At 40.6% G+C, this 25311-nt stretch overlaps 1 protein-coding gene across 3 annotated transcripts in view; it reads left to right on the top strand.

The window, feature by feature from the left end:
* Positions 1-25311, top strand: part of RNF217 (ring finger protein 217) — a 141322-nt gene that overhangs the window by 78168 nt on the left and 37843 nt on the right. For 2 of the 3 annotated variants that reach the window (XM_017345347.3, XM_051855355.2), the window contains exon 2: positions 16361-16594. The exons of the other annotated variant lie outside the window; for it this stretch is intronic. In XM_017345347.3, coding sequence (XP_017200836.3) covers positions 16361-16594 — 234 coding nt within the window. The remainder of the gene's footprint in view (positions 1-16360; positions 16595-25311) is intronic. 3 annotated transcript variants of the gene reach the window in all.

The following is a 25311-nucleotide window of genomic DNA, read 5'->3' as shown; positions in this document are numbered from 1 at the left end:
AATTTGTCCACTTCAGAGAGTTAGTTTTGTGGGTCCCTGGAAGTCATGGGTACATAGCGCATAAACAGCACCAGGACCCTGCATCTGACCTGTTTCAGGGTTATTTTAATAAATTAACAATTTTATGGTTGTAAGAAATTAGAATATCTGACTTAAATTAATGATTTTGAAAGTGTAGGTACCATTTAAACAAAATAAATGCAAATATTTGTAAAACTTTCCCCATCTGAAGTATAACCAAACATCTCATCTGTGTGAAAATTCTACCTTTCAATATGTAAATTTTATTGTGGTGAAATGAACTTGTACTCATTCATTTATATGAATACATATTACACATTTATCTTTCAGTCTAAATAGTTATTTAGTTTTTTGCATCAAAAATTTCTTACCACTAACTTCTGGATTGATCAGAATTTGGGACTTACCTTCTTAAAAATTTGAGACAAGTTACTGACTCCTAAAAATTAATTAGCTTATCATAATATACCTCAGTGTGTTTTTCAATGAAAAAAAGTTGGATTGCATTTATGATTTTTGCAATAATTAAGAAGAAAATATTTTTTTGCTTTTTAAAAACATTTTATTTCAGAATAGCTTTGAATTTACAAAACAAAAATACAGAGTTCCCATATACCCCTCACAACAGGTCCCCTGTTATACCTCATCTTAGTATCTTTGTCACAGTTAATGAACCACAACTGGCTTCCCCTAATTTTTCCCCAAAAAACCTTTTATGCTGTCCATCCCACCCTTCTACAGCAGTCTGTCACTGTTATGAGTTGAGTAGAATATGTCTCCCCAAAACTCATGCAGATGTTTAAACTCTGATGTCTTAATGTGAATGGTGATGGATTAAGGATGGAGACTTGATGTCATTGTAGTGGCTTGGAGGTGGGGCCAGCGGGAGGTGTTTAGGTCATTGGGAGTGTGCTATTTGGAGGGAGTTCCCTTAAGAGTGTTGATGGAGTTCAAGTTCTGCCTAGTTGCTCTCTGTCTGTCTGCTGGCTCAGCATGTTATTCCTCTGCACCCACCATGACGAGCTGCCATCAGACACCAGATTATGGGGCCATCTGGTCCTGATCTGTCATCTCCAAGCTGTAAGCTGAAGTAAACCCTTTCTTTCAGCTGTTCTCGGGTATTTTAGTTAAAGTCACGAAAAGCCTAATAACACAGCCACTAAAGATGTGGGGTCTATCTGTTTTAGCAGCTAATATCACCCTAATGAATACAATTCTCTCTCAACATTCTTAAGAAAATATTTGTTACCATTTTAAATTCCCAAGTCTGAATGTGCCGTTCAGCTATCAGAGACTTCGAAAAGTTCATAGAAAATGTGTTTTATAAAAACTAGGCATGGATTTCTTTTTTTTTTTTTTTTATTTGACAGGTAGAGTTATAGACACTGAGAGAGACAGAGAGAAAGGTCTTCCTTCTGTTGGTTCACTCCCCAAATGGCCGCCATGGCCAGCGCTATGCTGATCCGAAGCCAGGAAGCCAGGTGCTTCTTCCTGGTCTCCCATGCGGGTGCAAGGGCCCAAACACTTGGGCCATCCTTCACTGCCCTCCTGGGCCACAGCAAAGAGCTGCAGTGGAAGAGGAGCAACCGGGACTAGAACCTGGTGCCCATGTGGGATGCCGGCTCCGCAGGCGGAGGATTAACCAAGTGAGCCACAGTGCCAGCCCAAAACTAGGCATGGATTTCAAAGTAAGCATATCATTTAATTCCATTTCCCACATACTTTTCTTAAGAGACTTAATTATTTGGAAGGCAGACTGATAGAAAAAGAGGGAGAGACACAGGGGAAGAGAGAGAGAGGAAGAGGGAGAGAGAGATCATCCATCCACTGCTTTACTTCTCAAATGGCTGCAAGGGCCAAGGCTGGTCCAGGCCAAAGCCAGGAGACAGGAATGTAGATGACAGAGGCCTGAGTGCTAGGGCCATCTGGATTAGAAGTGATGTAGCCAGAGCTGAAACCAGTGCTCTGAAGTCGGGATGCTGGCATCCCAAGCAGTGGCTTAACTTGCTGCCTCACAATGCTGCCTGTCCACAAACTTTCTGAAGTACTTACATATTAGATACATGTTATTTTATAATTTATCACAAATTATCTCTCTAGTGCCTCAGTGTTGCCATCTTCACCATGAGGTTTCAAGTCTACATGCTGTTCAATGGATAGCACAGGACTGTCCATTATAATACAAGCTTGTTCCTTTTGGTACAGCAGTTCAGGAATCTACAAAACTTATCTTACTGATATACTTGTACACACGTGAATAATGTATGTATAAGGTTATTCATTGCAGCATTATTTGACATAGAAAATACTGGAAACAATCTAAATGTCCATCACTATATGATGTAAGCCTGCCTACAGGAAAGACTGCTCTGCTAGGAAGTTATTGAAAACAAAAAACAAGGAAAACATATCTTATGTTGATACAAAACTATTCCCAAAATACCTTGCCAAGTAAAGAAATCTATGTACATATTGTTTGCTTCCATTTATGTTTCAAAGGCACAAATATATGTATTTGCATTTCTTACAAATGCTTAAAAATGTTTCAAGATGCAAACAGCAACAGTTTTGGGGGTGAATGGAGAAAGGAGGACAAGTATAAAAGTTGCTAATTGTGTATTTACTTTTACTTTTTGGTTTTTGAATTTATGACCTTAATAAAAAACTGAATTAAAAATTTTAAGTTTACTTAAGTGCAGAAGGGAGCATGAAAATTTCAAATAGGAAGGAAAAAAGAAGTTTAACAACAAAGAGATTGTTGTATGAAAAAAATACATTTAGACTGGTTGATTAAAACAGTAATACCACATTAATTATGTAGTTATTTCTTTTAACTGTTAAAATATTATTTTGATAAATCTTTAAATGTTATGAGAACTCAGTTAAATTGTTGATAACTATATATTACTGTGGGTTATTTTTTTAACATTTTTCTTTAATTAATTTGAAGGAGTTACAGAGAGAGATAGAGAGACAGCAATAGATCTTCCACCCACTGGTTTACTCCCCCAAATGGCCTCAGTGGCCAGGGCTGTCCCAGGCCAAAGTCAGGCACCTGAATCTTTTTCTGGGTCTCCCACATGGGTGAAGGGGCCCAAGCACTTGGGCCATCTTTTGCTGCTTTTTGCAGGCCATTAGCAGGGAGCTGGGTGGGAAGTTGTGCAGCCGGATCTTGAACCGGTGCCCATATGGGATGCCAGCTTCGCAGGCAGAGGCTTAACCTGCTGTGCCACAGTACTGGCCCCAATCACACTTTTTTTTTTTTACAGGCAGAGTGGACAGTGAGAGAGAGAGACAGAGAGAAAGGTCTTCCCTTTGCTGTTGGTTCACCCTCCAATGGCCGCCGCGGCCAGCGCACTGCGGCCGGCGCACCGCGCTGATCTGAAGGCAGGAGCCAGGTGCTTCTCCTGGTCTCCCATGGGGTGCAGGGCCCAAGCACTTGGACCATCCTCCACTGCCCTCCTGGGCCATAGCAGAGAGCTGGCCTGCAAGAGGGGCAACCGGGACAGAATCCGGTGCCCCAACCGGGACTAGAACCCGGTGTGCCGGCGCCGCAAGGTAGAGGATTAGCCTATTGAGCCGCAGCGCCGGCCATACACTTTCATATAGTTACTGGCCACTTGGACATCATCTTTTGTTAAATATCTTGACCACTTTTCTGTTGAGTTGGTTGTCTGCTTATTTTCCAATAGGATTTCTTTATATATTCTGAATATCCAAACATCATTTATCTATTGCCAATATCTTCTCAAACCTTTGTTTGCATTTTGATTCTCATGGTGGTACCTTTTGGTAAATACATGTTTAGATTACATTTATTCCAGTCCATTAGTATTTTATGGTGAGTGTTTTTAGTGTTAGGTGTCACATATCTTTCACTTCCCCAAGGTCATCTTCATGATCATCTTCAGAAGCTTTGTTATTTCACCTGTCATCCCTGTAGCTACAGTCTGCCTGATTTGAGGTGGGAGTCAAGACTGAGCGTCTTAGGGATGTGTAAGTGACTTAGTACAATTTACTGACCAGCTGTCCTCCCAGCTACCCCTTCACATGGATACGGTGGCATCTGTATGTAAATGCTTTCGCTGTGCACTCTTTCCGGTCCATTTTTCTGTTTTCTGTCCTTGCACCAGTGCCACACTATTCCATTAGATTTATTTCTGGTAAAACCAGTTTTACTATTTTATTTTTCAACATCTAGAGTCTTATCTTTGTTCGGGCTGCTGTAACAAACTACTGTAAAGTATTCACCCTCAAGACCTAATCACTGCCCCACGACCCATCTCCTAATGCCATCACATTGGTAATTGGGCTTTACTCTATGAAATTTGGGGGAACAAGTTGGTTATCCATAGGTATATTAGAATTATAATTTTGAACCCACCTTCCTCCAAAACAAGAAAAAAGATAAACTGCTGGAAATGTCAGTGAAATTGCCTTGAATCTATTGCTTAATATAAGCTAAATATAATCTTCTTATGTTGAATATTCCAATTCAAGGACATGGTATATGACTCCATTCATTTGGCTTCTTCACATTTTCTCAAAAATATTTCAGATATTTCTATGTGGGGGTATCACATCTCTTGTTTGACTTATTAACATTTGATTTTTTATATTGTGGGACATGATACTGATTTTTTTAAGATTTATGTATTTCAAAGTCACTGTTACAGAGAGAGAGGTGATGACGGTGTGGGGGAGGGAGAGAGAGAGAGAGAGAGATCGATCTTTAATCCATTAATTCACTCCCCAGAGAGCCACAATGAGCCAGGAGCTTCATACAAGTCTCCCATTTGATGGCAGGGGCTCAAACACTTGAGCTGTCTTCCACTGGTTTCCCAGGCCATTAGCAGAGAGCTGGGTGGGAAGGGGTGCAGCCAGCGCACAAACTGGTGCCTATATGGGATATCAGCTTTACAGGTGCTGGCTTTACTCACTGTGCCACAACACCAACCCCATGATATTGGTTCTTAATGTTTTCTGATTTCTTGTAACTAATACACAGAAGTCACTTTGATTTTTGTGTATTGACCTGTTCAGCACACTTACTAAATTTACTTTTAATTCTAATAGTTTGTCATATATTATTGGTGCTTTTTCTGAATATGCAATTTGCAGCTAGTGAGGAATTTTATTTCTTCATTTCCAATTGCTTTATTTTCATTTCCTTTTTTGTCTTTTTTGCATTGGGTATGAGTTCTAGTCAATGTTGAAGAATGATGGCAGTGAACATCCTTGCCCCATTTCCAGTCTCAAAAACAGAGTGTTTAGTGTTTCACAATTGAATATGATGTGTACTGTACATTCTTTTATAGATATTTTTATCAGATTAAGGAAGTTTTTGCTTATTCCTGGTTTGTTAAGATTTTATCATGAATGAATATTGATTTCATCAGATTATTTTCCTATCTGAGATGATCATATGATATTTTTCCTTTATTTTATTTATGGGTGAATTACATAAATGTATTTTTGAATGTTAGCATAATGTTATATTTTTGAATATACCCAGTTTTATTATAATAATTGTCTTTTTCATGTATTGCTCAGTTTGGTTTGCTAATTATTTGGTTAAGATTTTTACATCTATGTTTATGAGGAGATTGGTCTCTAATTTTCCTTGTTTGCAATGCCCTTTGCAGGTTTGGGAATCAGGATTATCTCACTACATGTAACAAGTAGTGCAGTGATTTCCCTTCTTCCCCCCTTTTTTCTTCTTCTCCAGGAGTGGCTATGTAATAATGATGTTATTTCATCCTTAAATGCTTGGTAGAATTTAGCAAGAGGGCAATTGAGAATAAAGTTTACTTGAAATCTGGTATTGTGAGGCCTCCAGCTTTGTTTCTATTGTATGAGATTGCTTTAGATATTTGGGGTCTCTTTTGTTTCCATATGAATTTTAGCATCAGTTTTTCTAGATCTGAGAAGAATGTTGTTGGTATTTTGATTGGAATCACATTAAACCAGTAAATTTCAAAATGTATGGACATTTTGATAATGTTAATTCTTCCAATCCACAAACATTAAAGATTTTTTCATTTTTCTGTGTCTTCTTCTATTTCTTTCCTTAATGTTTTGTAATTTTCATCATAGAGATATTTGACTTTTTTGGTTAGATTTATTACAAGGTGTTTAACTTTTTTAGCTACCTTGAATGGGATTGATTTTAGAAGTTCTTTCTCAGCCATGATATTGTATACAAAGGGTATTGCTTTTTGTGTGTTAATTTTATATCCTGCCACTTTACCAAACTCTTCTGTGAGTTCCAATAGTCTCTTTGTGGAGTCTTTTGGTTTCTCAATGTTTAGAATCATGTCATTTGTAAATAGGGATGGTGTGACTTCCTCCTTCCCAATTTATATCCCTTGGATTTCTTTTTCTTGCCTAATGACTCTGGCTGAAACTTTCAGAACTATATTGACTAGCAGTGGTGACAATGGGCATCCTTGTCTGGTTCTGGATCTTAAGGGGAATGCTTCCAACTTTTCCCCATTCAATAAGATGCTGGCTTTGGGTTTGTCATAAATTGATTTGATTATCTTGGTGAATGTTCCTCCTATGCCCAATTTTTTCTTAAGGTTTTCATCATGAAAGGATATTGTATTTTATCAAATGCTTTCAGTGAATATCCAGAGGTTTGTGCTGGATATGGCCAGGGAATCCTGGTCTGTGCTTCAGGGTGGGGTGATTATCCCAGGTGACAGCCATGCGGGCATGCTAGATCCTCTGTTACTAACATTAAAGTGGAGTATTATCACCTCTGTTGGTGAAATCACACCCTCACCTTCTCTTTTCCAAGGTGATCAATGCCCAGGTGATCAATGCCCTCATTGGGTGTAATACTCATCCACACTTCTGCATGAACTGTACAAAGGATCTGTGTAGCCCTCACTGTGTGAGCATGGATCCTGCTGCAGTGACCATCCATAGTGATTGTCCAGAGACCCGGCTACACCCTGCGCCCTCTCATGCAGTCACAGAGTTCCCACAGTCTCAGCTCACTTGGCCCCCGTAGTCACAGGGTGCAGAGGGTCCACCCGCCCCACTAGCTTGTCCCATCCACAGTGAGGCAGAGATGTTCCCAGAGTAAGCTGCCTGTGGGTGCTCTGCCTAGGTGGTTTGAGCCCTGGAACCTGTGATATGTTGAGAGGATTGGAGCACCTCACAGTTGAATGTGGATGCCTAGGCCCCTGTCAATCCTCCTGACCAGACTTCAAAGTTAGTGGGAAACATGGATTTCTCCCTCTGGTAAAAGCCATGGATCACATGCGTGCACAGTCGCCATTTCACAATCATGCCTTCTCCCTGTCGGTTGCTGGGCCCATCCAAGAGCCTCTTCAGCCGGTTCTGATGTCAGAATGGCTCCTTCTCCCCGCCTGTTGCAGGATGTTTGCACCCAAGCTGCCGCGGATGCCTCCACAAAGAAGATGGCATCTTATCCCCGCCAGTTGCTGGGCACACACAAGAGCTGCCACAGCTGCTGCCTACTTATGTCCAAAATGGCACCTGCCCTCTCTCAGCCAGTTGCTGGGGACTGTTGTGGAGGGATGGGGAGAGCAAAACATGCCCCTTGTTTTCCTCTGTTAACGTGCACCCTATTTCCCTCAGGGCTCCAGGCCAAACTCAAAGACAGTGTAGTCCACGAGGCTTTCCCTCGGCTAATCGCCAGTGCCAGGGACGGCTGCAGGCTGGTCTCACCTGGCTCTCCAGAGCCGGTGCTTTCTCCAGCTTTGGGCTGCTGGGGCCACAGGTTGTGTCTGTGCTCATCGCTGCGTGTCTGCGCCTTCCACACAGATCCATGGCCTCTCCCCTCCTTCTGCAGAATCTCCACTGCAGTTTTCCCTCCAACTCTCCCCTGAGAGTGCACGTTCTCCACTTTCTTTAAACTCTTTTCCCTGATCCTAGAGCAGCCCACACTTTCCCTATTCTGCCATCTTGGAAACACCTGTGTAATAGCTTTTGCATAGACAAAGAAGGACGTGAATGAAAGACTCCTTCTGTAATCACTCATGAAAAAAATTATAGGGAAATCAGTCAAAGTGAAAATACAACTGCTCCTATGGTGCTCCACGGAGTAATCAGTCCACACAAAATACTGGGAGCTGTGCTTTGCATGTTGTGGCTGTTGTGTGTGTTGCATTATTGTTACTGTTTTAGTTATGGTCTTTATTCTGCCTGGCCATATTATTGTTCCACTTTTTAGAACAGTAGAAATCTGAACTCCACTGGTAGCCAGTGAACAAAACACTAGTGTATCCTCTCATGATCAACACTTAAACCTGAGGTCAGAGTCATAAACCGTACATTTTATAAATTGAGCTTTGAGGCCCAAGGTTTATATTTTTCTTTGCCCTTTTCTCTGGAGGATTTAATTAATATGCTACTTTTCCAGATGTCCTCCTCACCTGAGTCACTTAATTACTTTTGAGCTCTCCCAGGTGGCAACTTAGCCATCTAGCTTGAGTGTTAAGTGGATAATGATGTGTCCTACTGACATCCTTGGAGACTGTTTTAGAGTTAAATAATTTTTCTTACAAGAATGGACATGTTATTGTTCAGAAGAATTAGCATGTTTTTCGGTGATATAAATAGTGGTTTTATCATTGAACACAGCAACGCAAAATGCTTTGTATGATGTATATTGAGTATATAAAATCCTACAAGCAGAAGTTAGATGATATGTTATTTAAAATGTTAACTTAATATTAAAAAAATTGACATTTTTGGGAGATACATGGTATCGTTAGTTTTTAAAAGACTTCTTAGGTTTTTTAGACCATACTGAAATATTCATGAACAAAATGACATGATGTCTGGTATTTGCTTTGAAATAACGTGGGAGAGCCATATGGTTCAGGACAGAGAAGAAACAAAATCGGCTATATGCTGACAATTGCTTAAACTAGAGAATGGGTACTAAATGATTCATGACACTAATTTGTCGATTTTTGCATATGTTTATAATTATCTCTAATAAAAAGTTTTAAAAACAATGAGTAAATATTAAATGAATTAGTACCATAAATTCTCATGTTTCTAGAAGAGGCTATCAACACTAATTTTGATTGCTGTGTTCTTAAGTTCCATTAAGACAGTATTCACCTGCCTAAGGAACTTAGCATTTTCTTAATGATGTGTGTCCTTAACACTATAAAAAAAATTGTAGTGAGTCATTTCCAGAAAATATCATATATCCATATAAACTAATTTCTTAAAAATTTCTTGGGGCTGGCGCTGTGGCATAGTGGGTGAAGCTGCCACCTGCAGTGCTGGCATCCCATATGGGCACGAGTTCTAGTCCCGGCTGCTGCACTTTCTATCCAGCTCTCTTCTATGGCCTGGGAAAGTAGAGGAGGATGGCCCAAGCCCTTGGGCCCCTGCACCCGCATGGGAGACCCGAAAGAAGCTCCTGGCTCCTAGCTTCGGATCGGCCCAGCTCTGGACGTTGCTGCCAGTTGTGGAGTGAACCAGTGGATGGAAGACCTCTTTCTCTCTGCCTTTCCTTCTCTCTCTGTATAACTCTGACTTTCAAGTAAAATAAATAAATCTTTTAAAAAAATTCTCAGAAAATAGCACTCACCAGTCACCATACTAATAATATATGAATAGCTTTGCCAGATACTAAAATAAATTCTAAAACCACTATAATCAAAATAGTATGATGCTTACATGTGTTTTTAATGTAGAGGCTGTAAGTCAATTTTGGTATAAGTGGGAATTCCGTAAGATAAAGGGGAAATTTTAAGTTGGTGGGAAAATGACTATCAGGCTGCTGGAACTATCTACTCATCTGAAGGAAAATGGAATCTTTTTGTCTCATAATGCTTAAATAAACTGTAATTTTACTAAAGACTTAAAACAAATGAAAAAATAAATATTCTATTTTATATTGTATGAAGTCATCTTTTAAACTTCCCTTTACGTCATCCTAAGTATTTATATCTTAGACCATCATCAAATGCTGTTGGTGGTGCAACAGCTGCTTGGGATGCTTGCATCGCATATCAGAGTGCCAGTTTGAGTCCTGGCACCTCTCCTTCCAATCCAGTATTCTGCTAACGCATCCTAGGAGGCAGTAGCTGAAGACACAACTGCTCAGGCACCTGCCTCCCACGTAGGAGACCTGGAAGGAGTTCTTGGCTCCTGGCTTCAGCAAACAGCTGTTCAGACCAAGCTGTTGAGGGCATTTGGGGAGTGAAACAGTAGATGGAAGATTCTCTTTCTCTCTCCCTCTCTGTGTCTCTAGCACCTTGCCTTTCAAGTCGATGAAAATCAATAAATAAACATCAAAAAATAAGACATGCAGGTAGCCAACATATATATGAAAATGTGCATATCATCATCATCAGGGAGATGCAAATCAAAACCACAGTGTGCTATTACCTTAAGCCTGTTAAAATGGCTGTTATACAAAAGACAAAAGGTAAGGTTTGATGAGCATATGGAGAAAAGGCAGCATGTACAATGCTGGTGAGAATATAAATCAGTATAGGTATTATGATAAACAGTGTGGAGGTTCCTTGAAAATGAGGGTGGAACTACCATATGATCCAGCGATGCTGCTGTGGATTTAGGTCCAAAGGAAATCACACCAGTATGTTGAAGAGATATCCACACCCATGTTCCTTGCAGCATTGTCCCAGTAGCTAAGGTATGGAATTATCCTAGGTGTTCACCAGTGGATGAATGGATAAAGAAAATGTGGTATATATGCAATGGAATGATATACAGCCTTTAAAGAAGGGAATTCTGTGATTTGCAACAAGAATGAATCTTCAGGAAGCTATGTTGAGAGGAATAGGCCAGTCACAGGAAGAGCAGATACGGTATGATCTCAGTTACATAGGAAATCTTAAGAAGCTGAATCTGTAGAGGAGAGTGGAATGATAGTTACCAGGTTAAGATGGGAGTAGGGTACAGAGAATTGAAGAGACATTGGTTAAAGAATAGAAAATTTCAAATAGGAGTAACAAGTTCGAAAGATTTAATGTGCAACATGGCAACAGATTAATAAAAAGATGTTATAAGTTTGAAAATTGCTAAGAGAACAGATTCTAAGTGTACTCACCACAGAAAATAAGAATGCAAAGTAATGCATCACTAATTATATTGATTTACTCATTCTGCAATGTGTGTATATATATTTTAAAACATCATGTTTTGTAACATAAGTATACAAACAGCCCTTGACTTAAATGCTTAAACTGAATATCTTTCAACATTGCAATGGTTCAAAATGCTGCACATTCCATAGAAACTATACTTCAAATTTTGAATTTTGATCTTTCTCCAGGATAGCAGTATGTAGTGCAATACTGTCAGGAGATGCTGGGCAGCAGGAGCAAGCTGCAGCTCCTAGTGAGCCACAGCCTCGTGAGGGCAAACAACCAATACTCTACAAGATACTGATGCGCTAAGGTATTGGTAAACAATAGGTTAGGTGTATTAAAAACATTCTTTTTTTTTTTTTTGACAGGCAGAGTGGACAGTGAGAGAGAGAGAGAGACAGAGAGAAAGGTCTTCCTTTGCCATTGGTTCACCCTCCAATGGCCACCGCGGCCAGTGCGCTGCGGCCGGCGCACCGCGCTGATCCAATGGCAGGAGCCAGGAGCCAGGTGCTTCTCCTGATCTCCCATGGGGTGCAGGGCCCAAGCACTTGGGCCATCCTCCACTGCACTCCCTGGCCACAGCAGAGAGCTGGCCTGGAAGAGGGGCAACCGGGACAGAATCCAGCGCCCCGACCGGGACTAGAACCCGGTGTGCCAGCGCCGCTAGGCGGAGGATTAGCCTAGTGAGCCGCGGCGCCGGCCAAAAGCATTCTTGACTTATGGTGTTTTCATCTTACACAGGGTTTATCAAGAAAGAACCCAGCATCAGTCAAGGATCGCCTGCATCCAATTTTAAATTTTCAGCTCATAAAAAGACCTATTGATTCCACTCACAAAACATCCCCCATATCTTCTACTGAGTTGAGGCATATGTCATCTATTGCCTAGACAACTGGAACAGCCAGATGCCACTGGGGGGAAGAGCAGTCACGATCCAGAGTGACACTACTCTTCCAGGCTTCACTTTTGTTTTTCTGCCATCAGTACTCTGACAAGAACCTGAATGACTTTTGTTGATATAAATCAAATAATGTCACTCGTCCTTTTAAAACTCATCAGTGTTCATACTGAGTTTAGAATGTGATCCCAGGGCTGTTGTTGTGGCGTAGCGGGTTAAGCTGCCATCTGCAATGCTGGCATCCCATATGAGCAGTGGTTCGAGTCCAGGATGCTCCACTTCCAATCCAGCTCTCTGCTAATGCACCTGGAAAAGCAGCTGAAGATAGCCTAAGTGTTTGGGCCCCTGCACCCATGTGGGAGACTTGAATGCACCTCCTGATTCCTCGCTTTGGCCTGGCCCAGTCGTGGCTTTTGTGGCCATTTGAGGAGTGAACCAGTGGATGGGAGACTTCCCTTCCTAACTCCCTCCCTCCCTCTCTCTTTCTCTCTCTCTCTCTCCTCCTCTCCCTCTCCCTTTTCCCCCTCCCTCTCTCTGTAATTCTATAATTCTATTCTTCAAATAAATAAAATAAATCTTTAAAAAAAAAAAAGGATACAATTCCAACTTATTACTATGTCCCACCAGGCCTCTGTGATCTGTCTCCTGCCTGACATCTTAACTTCATCATGTACTGTGATCTGCCCCCATGTGTCTATTGTGCTCAGAACACAGGCACATCAGGCACCTCTGCCCTGGGGTCATTGTCCTTGCTTCCTTTGCCTGCAATCTCTTCCCCTCTGTCTCAGCTCAAGTTCTCACTTCCTTCCCTGATGTGTAGTTCCTTCATAAGGAACATCCCATATGGGCTCATCCCATATGGGCTCCTGTTCAAGTCCTGGCTGCTCCAGTTCCAATCCAGCTTCCTGCTGATGCACCTGGGAAAGCAGCAGAGGATGGCCCAAATCCTTGGGCCCCTGCACCCACGTGGGAGACTCAGAAGATGGTCCTGGCTTCAGATGTCTCAGCTCTGGTTGTTGTGGCCATTTGGGGAGTGAACCAGTGGATGGAAACTTCTCCCTCTATTTATCTCTACCTCTCTCTCTGTAACTCTTTCACATAAATAAAAAATAAATCTTAAAAAAATACATTTCACTGACATCTAAAAAGGATCAGCTATAGGAAGAAGTATTATGTTATGTGCCACCAAGAAAGTAAAGCACTTCAACTTAAAGTATTGTACAATGTTAACATCTACAGGTTATAAAATAACCTTGACTTTTGAGGTATTAAAATATTTAAAAAGCACATCCTTGAATGAATCAAATATCTATCTTCTTGAGTAAATGAATGCATTTTGCTTAATTGTTATTATTTTTTCCTAGTGATCTTTTGGGGAAATTATTCTGAAAAGAATATACATCTAGAGACCCAGAGAATGCATAAGGCATGAGTAACACTGTATGTGAGAAAGGGAATATTTTTATTGTGAACAAGTATGAGTAATGGAAGGAATTGTGTGAGTATTTCCAACTGCCAGTTATTGGATCACCAGCAATGATTCAAATTCTGTAGGTCTTAAGGGGGTCAGAAAACATAAATTCCCAACAGCCGTATCAAGAGACTCAAACACACTTGTTCTGGATTCAACCTTATGGACTATAAAGAGGGAAGACAGAAAAGATGGGGACCAATGTTGATGGCTTGGTAGGGTTGGTAGTAGGAAGATATGGGAATGTGCATCTGACGGCTTCTGTGTGCTCAGTAAATTTGAGGTCATTAACTTGATTTAGGGGGGTACAGATTTTGGGACTTAGAGAAAGAAGGGAAGGTATGCAAGAATTGATTAAAAGACTGTGAAAGCAAGAGGAATTGATCTGTTAGATGGAAGTAGAATTGGTTGGCAGACAGATTTGAGAAACGCTGACTGGATGTTGGATGATCCCCCAGTGTGGTATGCAATGCACACCTACTCCTGAAGAAATAACACGATGGCTTGTTCCCTTGAGCCGCCTTAGATTGTTCTGGTCCCTAAACTACTTTCCATTTCCACAAGATCTTGTTCTCAGATGGCTGTAAAATTGTGCTTCCATCGTTGTCATTTATGTAGTTGAATAAATAAATTCATAGGTTGAAGAAGGCTGATTCAGACACTGACCAGAGAAGAAAAAATTTAGACTTGTCTCCACCAAAGTGTACCTCTTCCCAATAAAAGCCCCTCAAGGTGGCCCAAGTGAGCCCCTTTTTTGTGTAATGAAAAGAAACCCGTCTACATGGTGCAGGATGATCCAGTTAGGGTGTGGGAAAAGTATGAACATACCTGTTCTAGTGCACTCTTCTCCTACTCTAGGCCTTTGCCCAGGTTGTTTTTTTCTGGCTGGTTGGAACATCTTCATCTTACTAAGTCCCACTAATCTTAGGACCTCACTGCAAACAGCACTATTCCCAAGAATATTCTGCATTTCCCAAGTCTTAGGTCACTGTGCTTCCCTACTCTCCTTCCCTGACACACTGGACTCCTCACTTTTTCAGCCTTCACATTTCTTACTATCCTTACTGGCTGCTCACCGACAGGCACCTGCAAAACTTCCACATATAACTCTGCTCCTTGGCTCAGAATTGGGCTTGATAAATGTCAATAGAATATTAAAAGAGGAAACATTACATCATTTTTAAATGTTTTAACTTACATGCTTAATAAACCAGACTGTTATATGTGACACAGGCAGTTTTGTCTTTATAAAAAAATCTCCTGAGAACTTCTGTCTTGAGGTGTAAATTAAAATAATTCATTGTAAAGCATAATTTGAATTATGCCATTATCATATAATAGCTCATGATCATTATATACTATAAAATACACAATATTAAAATTTGATTGCAACTGTGAACAGACTTATTTTAAAAAGTACATAAACTATTGAGCATGTATTTACAGAAACCTTTTGGGACCACATTTTATATAACCAGCAGAAAATATGTATCAACTTATAATTTCAGCAGGTTGATACTACTAAGTCGGTTTATCCAAAGCCCAACTTTTCCATTTCATTATCACTTGAACTCATGTGCTTTGCTGGTTTCAAACATGTTATTCCCATGAATCCTTCAACCTGTAACATAACCATGTTTTCTCTATATGGGCCAGATAAACACCAAAGTTAAAAGTTACTGTGACTTTAGGTGTTTCTTTTTGCTTTAATTGCTGTTTGCGGTGGTGTTTTCTTTACTTCTCTTTGAAGAAAATGGCTCTCATTCCTGCCTTCATCTCTGTAGTGTGCCTTTCTGGATTAGGTGGATGTGTTTTGATTTCCCGGAATGTCAGACTCAGGTGAAAGAAGTGAAAGGTTAGCATCATTTGTCATTTGGTATTTTCAGTGCCTCCCTTTGCTACCTTCGGATGCACCAAAGAGATTATGATGCTGTGAAAACAGTTACAGTTCATTGCTTACATAAAACATTCTAGTTACTTCTTATTTCAAAGTACTTTGCCCTCCTCATCTCTTAAAAATCAACTGTTTCCACACTCTGTGCTTTTGCTCTGATTTCTAATGCTAGTGTCCCATGCCAGATGCTAAAGAAATATCCCTCTCTTCTCTCCTATTCTAGTTCTGTGGCCCTTTGAAGAAGCTAATTCTGTAAGTGACCTCAGTAGAAATAGCAGATTTCATAAGGATTGGGGTATTTTTGTTGTTGTTTTACATTATTGTAGTGGTTTAATTTTTTTTCTTGTTCCTGCGCTTCTGATGATGTGGAAACTAGTTTTATGTTCTTGATATGGAAAGGTCAGGGGAAATGGTTACTTTTTGGCCTTGAGTTTTAAACTATTAGCTATTGTACCTATTTACTTAACAAAATCTCTCTCTTGTCCTTTTGAAAGTTAGTAAAATGTGCCCGAAGTTTAGTGCTGAAGTATGCTGTAGTAAGGTTGAGAAATCTGACGCATCTTTTATTTGACACAAATGCTGTCTCAGCCTGTGGTTCTCATAGTTGGCACTTAGTCCAGATGCTGTCTAATCCTGTGGTTTCCAGGAGGATGGTGTGATAATTTGCTTCTTTGGTGAACCTGTGGCTTACATCCATTTAAGGTCTCAAATGATAATGATGAGAGAAGGCTTGAACATAAATCTGTAAGTCATTTTGGGAACATTATAATGCAGTTATTTTAACACTGCCTAATTCAGGTATCGAATTACCATTTCTTGTGTTATTTCTAAACATTACAGATAGTCCTTTGCTGCATCATGAAATAAGCAATACTGTATGTAAAACGGAAAGAAAAGGAGAAGAAAAGATTCCTGAATAACCAGTGACCTTTTTGTTTTTGTCTTCCATCTGCTTTTTCACACAGGTACAACTTGGCCAAGTAGAAATCAAATGCCCCATCACAGAGTGTTTTGAATTCCTGGAAGAAACAACAGTTGTCTATAACTTAACACATGAAGACTCCATCAAGTATAAATACTTCTTGGAACTTGGCCGCATTGATTCCAGTACCAAGCCCTGTCCTCAGTGCAAGCACTTTACAACCTTCAAGAAAAAAGGACATATTCCCACCCCTTCCAGATCAGAAAACAAATACAAAGTAAGCATGCTCACCAGAATGGCGGGGTAGAGTTCCCATGATAGGAGCAGCCAAATAGGCCAACTTGTGGGCATTAAGTAGGCTTCCCTCCCTTACTGGAGCCTGAGGTGAGCATACATTGGTTATGATTCTGAAAACGTGTGGTTTGGGGAAACTGATGCCCAGGGAACACTTGAGAATTTAGTTAAGGCTTTCTTTGACTTTAACCATGTTGGAAATTCATCTTGTAATCTGATTGAAAAGCTAATCTTTAGAATTATGATTATTACTATTACTAGATATTAAACCCTCCCCCCCTCTTCCTCTCTCCCCCCTCCCTCCCCCCTTCCTCCCTTCCTTCCTCCCTCCCTTCCTTCCTTTATAAGCCTGACTTTTTCAGTTCTCCCAATGTAATTCTCCTCTGGTTCTGTCTACATTAAGTAAAAATAATGTGAAAATAATGCATTTAGCATATGTAGAATACCAGCATACGCTAAGTTTGGGTGATACAGAGATGAATGGGACATAGTCCCTTCTTCACAAAAGTATAATGTCGATGAGAGAGACAAATGTCCTGAAATGATGGTTCATTGTTATTAGAAAAACAGTAACAAAATAAAAATGCTTTCTATATGGGGCGCTTCGAGGACACTTCAAGGAGGGCTGAGTACTAGGTTGTCAGGAATGGTTTCATAGAGGAGGTACAATTCTCCGAGCAGACCAATAAACAGCATTTCAGAGCAAGGGAGGAATAAGTACTCAAGCCTGAAGGCTGAGGCCCAAAGGCTGAGGCCTGGCTTGTTGGAAACTAGTGCTTGGCAGGGCTGGCGGGCAGAGGGGCATGGGGATGCAGCTGGTCTGGTGGGTGAGGACCAGTCTTGTACACTGCGCACAGAAGTTGGAACTTAATTCGGTAGACAGTAGTGAAAGATCATCTTGGCATTCACATGGCTGAAGAAGGCTGAGAAAGCAAACAGTAACTGTGGAAATGAGTCATTGATTTCAGTTCTGCCTATCCATGAGAGCCACACAGACAGCTTGTAAGACAAACTCCCGCACCAGGCCCATCCGAGAAACGTTGTCTTGCAGTTGTGAGCCTCCTCAGCTGACCCGTTGCAGTACATGAAGCAGAGAACCATGAGGCCGTGGCGGCAGTTTCCATCCTTGTGACTACAGCAAAATGGCAGCGTGAAATGGCTTCAAAGGCGATTTCAAGTCCTCTCCATGGAAGGGCGGTTTCTGCCTGTGTTCTGTCTTTGAAGCCGTGATTGCCACATTGTTCATGCTGTAGCATGGAGGGCGCTGTGCCTTAGCAAGTGGAAGTAGTTTTCCTCAGCCGATGCCAGGAAAGCTTTGGTATTTGTAGGTTAGTCAAAACCTCCTCATGAGTAATTGACTTTCACGGTTGATTTTTTCCTTTTGGTGTTTTTGTGCAGGCTAGTCTCTTTAAGTTATAAACCTCATTTATTCTGTATAAAGGTTCATTGTTGAGCTTAGAAAATTGTTTGGTTAAAATAATACCTTATAACGACATTGAATGATGACTTATAATACTCTTATTTGTCGCTTTATATTCTGGTTATTTTAAGTTGTTTTTGTTCTAATTCTAGGATGTTGACATTATTAGGAAATTACTAATTGTGGATGAACTTATTATTCCATAACTTGTAATATTTTGTTTTTTAAAAACTATGTTTAGAATTAGATCGATAAACTGCTGACTATATTATTTTATACTTCATGGCAGTTAAAACAGGTATGCATAATTGAATCAACGTGGAAATAATTGAGTAGCTTAAAGCAGTTTTGTTCTTATAAAATATGTAGAAGTAGGATAGATGCAATTTTAGCAACAGTAAAATTAGGCCAATATGTCTCATTTTATCCAAAATCATAGTGTGATGAGCATAATTTATTATAATGTAAATGTATTAGAAGTAAAATATGGGAAAGTTAATGAGTATAAAGTTCTGTATTTGTATAATTTTGAGTGAAGCAAGGATATTCTTTTTTTTTTTTTTTTTTTTACAGGCAGAGTTAGTGAGAGAGAGAGAGACAGAGAGAAAGGTCTTCCTTTTTCCATTGTTTCACCCCTCAAATGGCGGCTACGGCCGGCACTGCACCAATCCGAAGCCAGGAGCCAGGTGCTTCCTCCTGGTTTCCCATGGTGCAGGGCCCAAGCACTTGGGCCATCCTCCACTGCCCTCCTGGTCCACAGCAGAGAGCTGGACTGGAAGAGGAGCAACCGGGACCAAATCTGGTGCCCCAACCGGGACTAGAACCTGGGGTGCCTGCGCCGCAGGCGGAGGATTAGCCTAGTGAGCTGCAGCGCCGGCCTAAGCAAGGATATTCTGATAACATTCCCCGATGGCCCAGCCATTTCCAGTGGCTCTCAGTTGGTTTGTTGGGAAGAAGAGTGGCAGAGGGCACATGGATCGAGATCCTAAATATTGTAAAGTCAGTTGTTTTCTTTTGATGAGCAAAGTAAAAGAGAATTTCTGTTGGAGAGATGAGAAATTCAACACAAAATAAATGTAATTAATAATAAACCAATTAAATATAATCTTCAGGGGCTAGGAGCCTGCACAGTGGTGTAGTAGACTACGCCTCTGCCTGTGGAGCCAGCAACTCATATGGACACCAGTTCCTGTCTGGGCTGCTCCTCTTCCAATCTAGCTCTCTGCTATGGCCTGGGAAAGCAGCTGAGGATGGCCCAAGTGCTTTGACCCCTGCACCTGACCTGGGAGACCCAGAAGAAGCCCCTGGCTCCTGGTTTCAGATCAGCTCAGCTCCAGCCATTGTGGCCATTTAGGGAGTGAACCAGCAGATGGAAGACTCTCTCTCTCTCTCTCTCTCTCTCTCTCTCAACACTATCTCTCAAGTAAATAAATAAAATCTTTTAAAAAAAATCTTCAGGCGTAGCTGAGGGATGGCAGTTTCAGTGGAAGTAAAGCTGCCTCCGAGTTTGAAGATGGGTGTTGTTGTTACTCCTTGTTAGCTGGTAGAAGAGAAGACCCAGAGCACGTGAGGTCAGTAATCTCCCTGTTTACGATGCACAGAGTCCCAGAGATGACCCAGACAGTTCCTGAAGCAGTGGTTTTGGTATGACGTTTGTGTAGGAGTTCTCATCACTAAACTGCACGCTCTGCATTAACATGAGCTGCCTCGTTTACAAGCCATGCCCAACTGAATGTTACGGGTAACGATGGCACTGACACAGATTCTCTACCAAACCCACTGTGACATTCATTGCTCGCAGTACAGCGCTCTAAACTGAGACTTAGATCTTCATTCTTTGCAAACAGATGGACATTTTTCATTTTGCTGTAGTTTTTAAAATTCAGTTTCCCCAGTAACCGACTTCCAAGTTGGTATAGTTTATAATCATTTTAAGTGTAGTGAATTCAAGTATCATATGCAATAAGTTGCATCTTGAAGCAACAGAAACAAAAGAAAAATAAAGGTTGCTAATATCCAACATTTCTCAGCAATTTAATATCTCTTTGTAATATAGTTTACAGCCTAAAACTTACTGATGAAACTTTTATGCTTATTTCAATATTATTCTCTTTGACTCATTGCAATACAGTGTCCTGATAAGATGTCACTCTGAGTGAGCATTCATTATAGTTTGTGCTATCCATTTAGAAGCATTTGGGAGCTGGCACTGTGGCACGGCAGGTTAAAGCCCTGGCCTACAGAGCCAGCATCCCATTTGGGCGCTGGTTCAAGTCCTGGTTGCTCCTCTTCCAATCCAGCTCTCTGCTATGCCCTGGGAAAGCAGTAAAAAATGGCCCAAGTCCTTGGGCCCCTGCCCCCACATGAGAGACCCAGAAAGAAGCTCCTGGCTCTTGTATTTGGATCAGCTCAGCTCTTGGTGTTGCAGTCATTTGGGGAGTGAACCAGCGGAATGGAAGCCCTCTTTCTCTCTGTGGCTCCACCTCTCTCTGTAACTATGTCTTTCAAATAAATAAAAATAATTCTTAAAAAATATATATTTTTATAAATGTATATTTAATAGAGTAGGTTAAAATTATTTGAAAATATCACAAATATTTTACAGCTGAGTGGATGCTCCTCACATGAAGCTTGAGATCTAAAATCATATTTGGGATTTCATTTGTAATAATTTTTGTAAAGACCACCGATTAAGTTTTTTGTGTTAGTGAGTGGAAAACGAATCCACAAAACATAATAAGCAGAAACCAGAACTGTTAGGTGTCAGTTTAACTTTCCAGGCCCTCAGACAAAAACTTTATTTGGGAAAAAAATTTGAGCATACAGAGTTTTCTATTATGTTCTGAACATCATGAAACTCAGACTATGAATGAAAAAGTACACTCCTGAATTAAGAGATTGATGTTGAGATAACCTTGCCTTTGGTCAAATGTGTCCTACTTTTTCATTCATATTTGCATCTTTTTCCTGCAGCTCTTGTCATTATGCCAAACATTTTATCATCCCATTTCTACAAGGTGAACTTCATTTTCCCAGTAGAAATCTAATTCGTGGCCTACACAGTTCTTTTAATTTATTAATACCACACCAACTGCATTTCAATACAGGCAATCAGTTAATGGTGGGAAAATAAAAATGTTTAAGTTGTGACTGTAAGGTGCTCATATGATGCCTGGAGTGAGAGATAACACCCACACCCCAAGTTTTTCTCCATAGCAATTATCATCTGGAATTTGATGGTGTATTTGTATGGTTTTTTACTGAAAGTCTCTTCCTAACCCAGCTGTAGGATGCCAGGTCCAGGCCAGCTTTGTTCACTGCTGGTAATCAGTGTCAAGCACTATGTCCTGTTGAATGTGAATTCAAAGTGTGTTTGCTGAAGGAACTAATAAGTGGGCCTAATGCACAATTAATAATACGTAGTGTCATAAAGGTGGGTGGGAAATGCTGAGTGCACAGAAGAAAGGACAGGAGAGACTGAGAAGGCTTCGCTGAAGAGCAAACACATTAAGCTAAGCCTTGAAATGTGTTTACCAAGGTAGAGAATGAGCACTGGCTTCAAACTAGATTTAAGTTGTCAGCCTGTCACACAGTAGCTGTAACCTTGAGTGCAATTTCCACATCTGTAACTGGAGACAGTAATAGTACCACTGTCATAAGAGTGTTGTAAGGGTTAAATGATAACACATGTGTGAAGTGCTTAGCACCATGTCTCACACATAGAATGTGCTCAACATATAATAACAGTTACTATGATTATGATTGTTATTATCAGGCAAAGGGTGCAAAATGGTGTGATGAGAAGCATTGAGAAGGGAGCAGAGGAGTCGATGGAGGGAAAAGGACATTTGCTATGACAGATAAGACACCCTCCTATATCTGAGTCTCTGGATTCAAATCCCAAGATCAGCTCCTTGATAGCTGCTATTGCAGACCCTGGGAAGCAGCAGTGATAACAAGTAGTTGGCTTCCTGCCCTGAATGAGAGAGACCTGGATTGTGTTCCCAGCTACTGGCTCCCATCCCAGAGCAGCCCCAACCAAATAATAAATATTTTAAAATATATATATATATATATATACACATATATATGCAGCAGAGTGGTAATTGTCCTTCATAGAAGAGGGGAGAGGATTCCCAAGGATTAAAAGTATATTATTTCACTAGGTAGGAGCAATTCTATGTTTATTTCTTATTCCAAGAGTAAGGAATGCTCCCCTTTTCATATAGATTTGTGGCAGGTGTTGAAGCTTATACATACCAACACAGGGAACATGTCAGAAATCATTCTCTTGATATTTTTCTTTTCTTCCCAAATGTTAAGCAGAACCTTGCCAATTTACACAATGATGTAAAGGGGAAGAAAAAATCAAAGTATTCTAGGGAAAATCTCTATGTTCTTCTCTTATATCTTTTTGTGATTGTTGTTAATGTTTATTTGAGAGACAGAGGAGAAATCCTGTTGGTTCACTCCCCAAATGCCTAGGTACTAATAACCCAGTCTAGTTCTCCACGTGAATGGCAGGGACCCAGCTTGAGGTATCCCCTACAGCCTCCCAGGATCTGCATTAGCTGGAAGCTGGAGTCAAACCCAGGCACTCCTCCATGGGGTGCACATGTTCCCAAGCTATATCTCAACTGCTAGGCCAAACACCCACCACCCACTTCCCCGATATCTTTAGCATTTTTTCTCTCTCATCATTAAAATCCTTCTGGGTAGGAATCACATTTTATAAAACTGCATGAATATATTATTTCCCTGTGCAGTGAAAGAAGTTCTAAGGGCTTGAAGAATACATTCAAATCAATGGGTTGTTTCCTAATTGCTTTAGATACATTACAGTGTGCTTCAGCTTCCTTCTGGTGAAGAGATTTGAATTTTTTTTCCTCATGTAAAAATGTGTAAAACTTTTCCATGAAAGCCTGATTAGGTATGCCCCTTTGGTCTATGTTTCTCTGACACTGTCACTTTCTGTTGACAGAGTTTACAAACTGAGACTTGGTTTGTGCATCAGCCCTGCAAGGTCAGTCTGGCTTATGACACACACTGATTTCTCTTGAGATTTATTAATGCATCATCCATGCCAGGAACTGATAGAAAAAAAGCATAGTTTCTTAAACGATTGTTGCTGGCCTAGATTCATGAAGGTGATGAAGTTGTCTAGCTGAGTTTAAAGAAGCCAGATTGAACAAAGAGTGTGTTATATATGTTACCCTTGGAAAAATTTATAACACAGCCACAATGCAAGCCTACCAAATTTCATTAGAATGCATTTCTGCCTTTAATTACTAATGAGGTGCTTTACCAAAGTTGTTCTGTTTACTTTTTTGGTGTGTAAAATAGCCAAAATATTTTCAGAGTTTTTACTTGTACTTGAACTTCTAACATCCTTCTATTGAAATTCATCTGATATTTTACCTTATGCTTGATCTTAAAAAACTCAACTATAATCATTATAATAATAAGGCATACAGCTACCATAAACTGACCTGAAATGTTGTTGAGAACTGTTTGCTTACTTATTTTTTCATTTCATCATATTGTCCCTTGGGTGTTCAGCAAAAGACACAAGCAAAAAACATTTTTCATTTCTCTCTGGTGACCAGTCAGATAAACAGCCCAGTCTGGGGCTCATTTTTATTCAGTATGGAAGGTATTCTGGAAGAAGAAGAGGTAAAACTATGCATTTCTTACCCAACACCCTCTGTAGCCCTAGCTTTCCATATTGACCCTCCTGGATTTGTAGAGGAACCTACTGGAGCTGTCTGCACAGCGCATGCGTCTCCTCTACAGCACCTGCTCTTGGGTCATCCAGAGTCTCTACACTGTGCTCTTAATGAACTTGCTACCTATGGGATCATTCCCTCCTATTTTCAGAAAGGTCCAGTTAGGAAGAATTCATTGTTGCCTTCAGGCTGAAATCTCCTTCTTGCCGGCTGCCACTTCCTAATCACAGAGAATATTCTCTTGTTCTCTTGTACATTGTGTAATTACATGGTTCTGCTACTTTATGGGGGTGACTCTTGTGAGATGTTAGCCTTGTGGGGTGGTGTTCAGAACATAGTGTCCTGTTGAAAACAGGTTTGTGCCATAGTTTTCTGGCTAGGATTTTAATTTACATAAATCAGAACAGAATTTTTGAATTTCCTTTTTCTTCATTGGTGAAGGAATGGGTTCTCATATAAGAAATAGACTCAGACAAATACTTTCCTGATCCTTGCTGCCTGGATTTCCAGGAAGAGGATACAAATGCTTGTGGTAATTCCAGGTGGTAGTGGCAAGATGAACTGTTAGCAGAGAGGGGAAGTTTGGCACACAACTCCTTTCCCGAGGTCTGACATGCTGCCCTAAGAAAGCACGCCTCTCACTTGAAAATAAAAGCTAGTATTAAATGAATGTATGATGCAATAAATAATATGTTACACGTATAAAAGAAGGCTGGCAATCAATATGGAGGACGGCCAATAAGGTTATTTATATGAATGAGCACTGTATCCCAATATAGCTTACCTTATCATGTGTTACACTCTGCATTTTTTTGTGTGCTTTGGGTCCTCAACCTTTAAGAAAGTTTCTCTTTCCTATTCCAGCTTAGTTTCAGCTGGGCTGTGAGAAATCAAGACAAAGGTCATTTGACCGCATTTGGACTGTGTTCACACGACAAGTGATTTGTGAAGCTCCTATGTTCCTAGCACTACCATTCAGGTAGAGACCGCAAGGAGGCAATTAATTCTCAGGCAATAATACTCATGCCAAGAAGTCAAACTGTGTATTTCCATATGGAGAATCTCTTCCCCACCCCCACCCCCGCCACCACTTGGGCTGTAGGATCTGATGCTGTAAATGACCAGCCAGGGCTTCCTTGAAATTATTTGAAGCCATGCATCAAAGATTCCCTTTCTCCTCACTGTAACACCTTGCACTTTTTTCACAACTTCTCTTAAAGAAAAGCTTCTTTAGTTCTTAAAAACTTAGTTCTGAAAAACTGCAAAACTAAAAGATTTCTCATTTATCTGTCATACTCGTTAGCTTCTGTAGGCCACACTGTAGTCTGGTGGCCGTAATCTTTTCATGTATACTAGTGGGAGCTTCTGGGTCACTGCGTGTTTTAGGAGGTATGCTAGCATTATCGGAACATACTAGATTCTGTATATCGGACACTTTTGCAAGGCTCAGGCTGAGCTGGCTGAAGTCCTGGCTCTGTTCAGATTCCATTGGAATTGATCTTTCCCCAGGGCACCATGGACTCCCAGGCCTCTCTGGTGGGTCAGGCTGGACCT

Source organism: Oryctolagus cuniculus, chromosome 5, assembly GCF_964237555.1.
Source record: "Oryctolagus cuniculus chromosome 5, mOryCun1.1, whole genome shotgun sequence".
NCBI classification, from domain to species: Eukaryota; Metazoa; Chordata; class Mammalia; order Lagomorpha; family Leporidae; genus Oryctolagus; species Oryctolagus cuniculus.
This window is presented reverse-complemented; position numbering and strand designations above follow the sequence as displayed.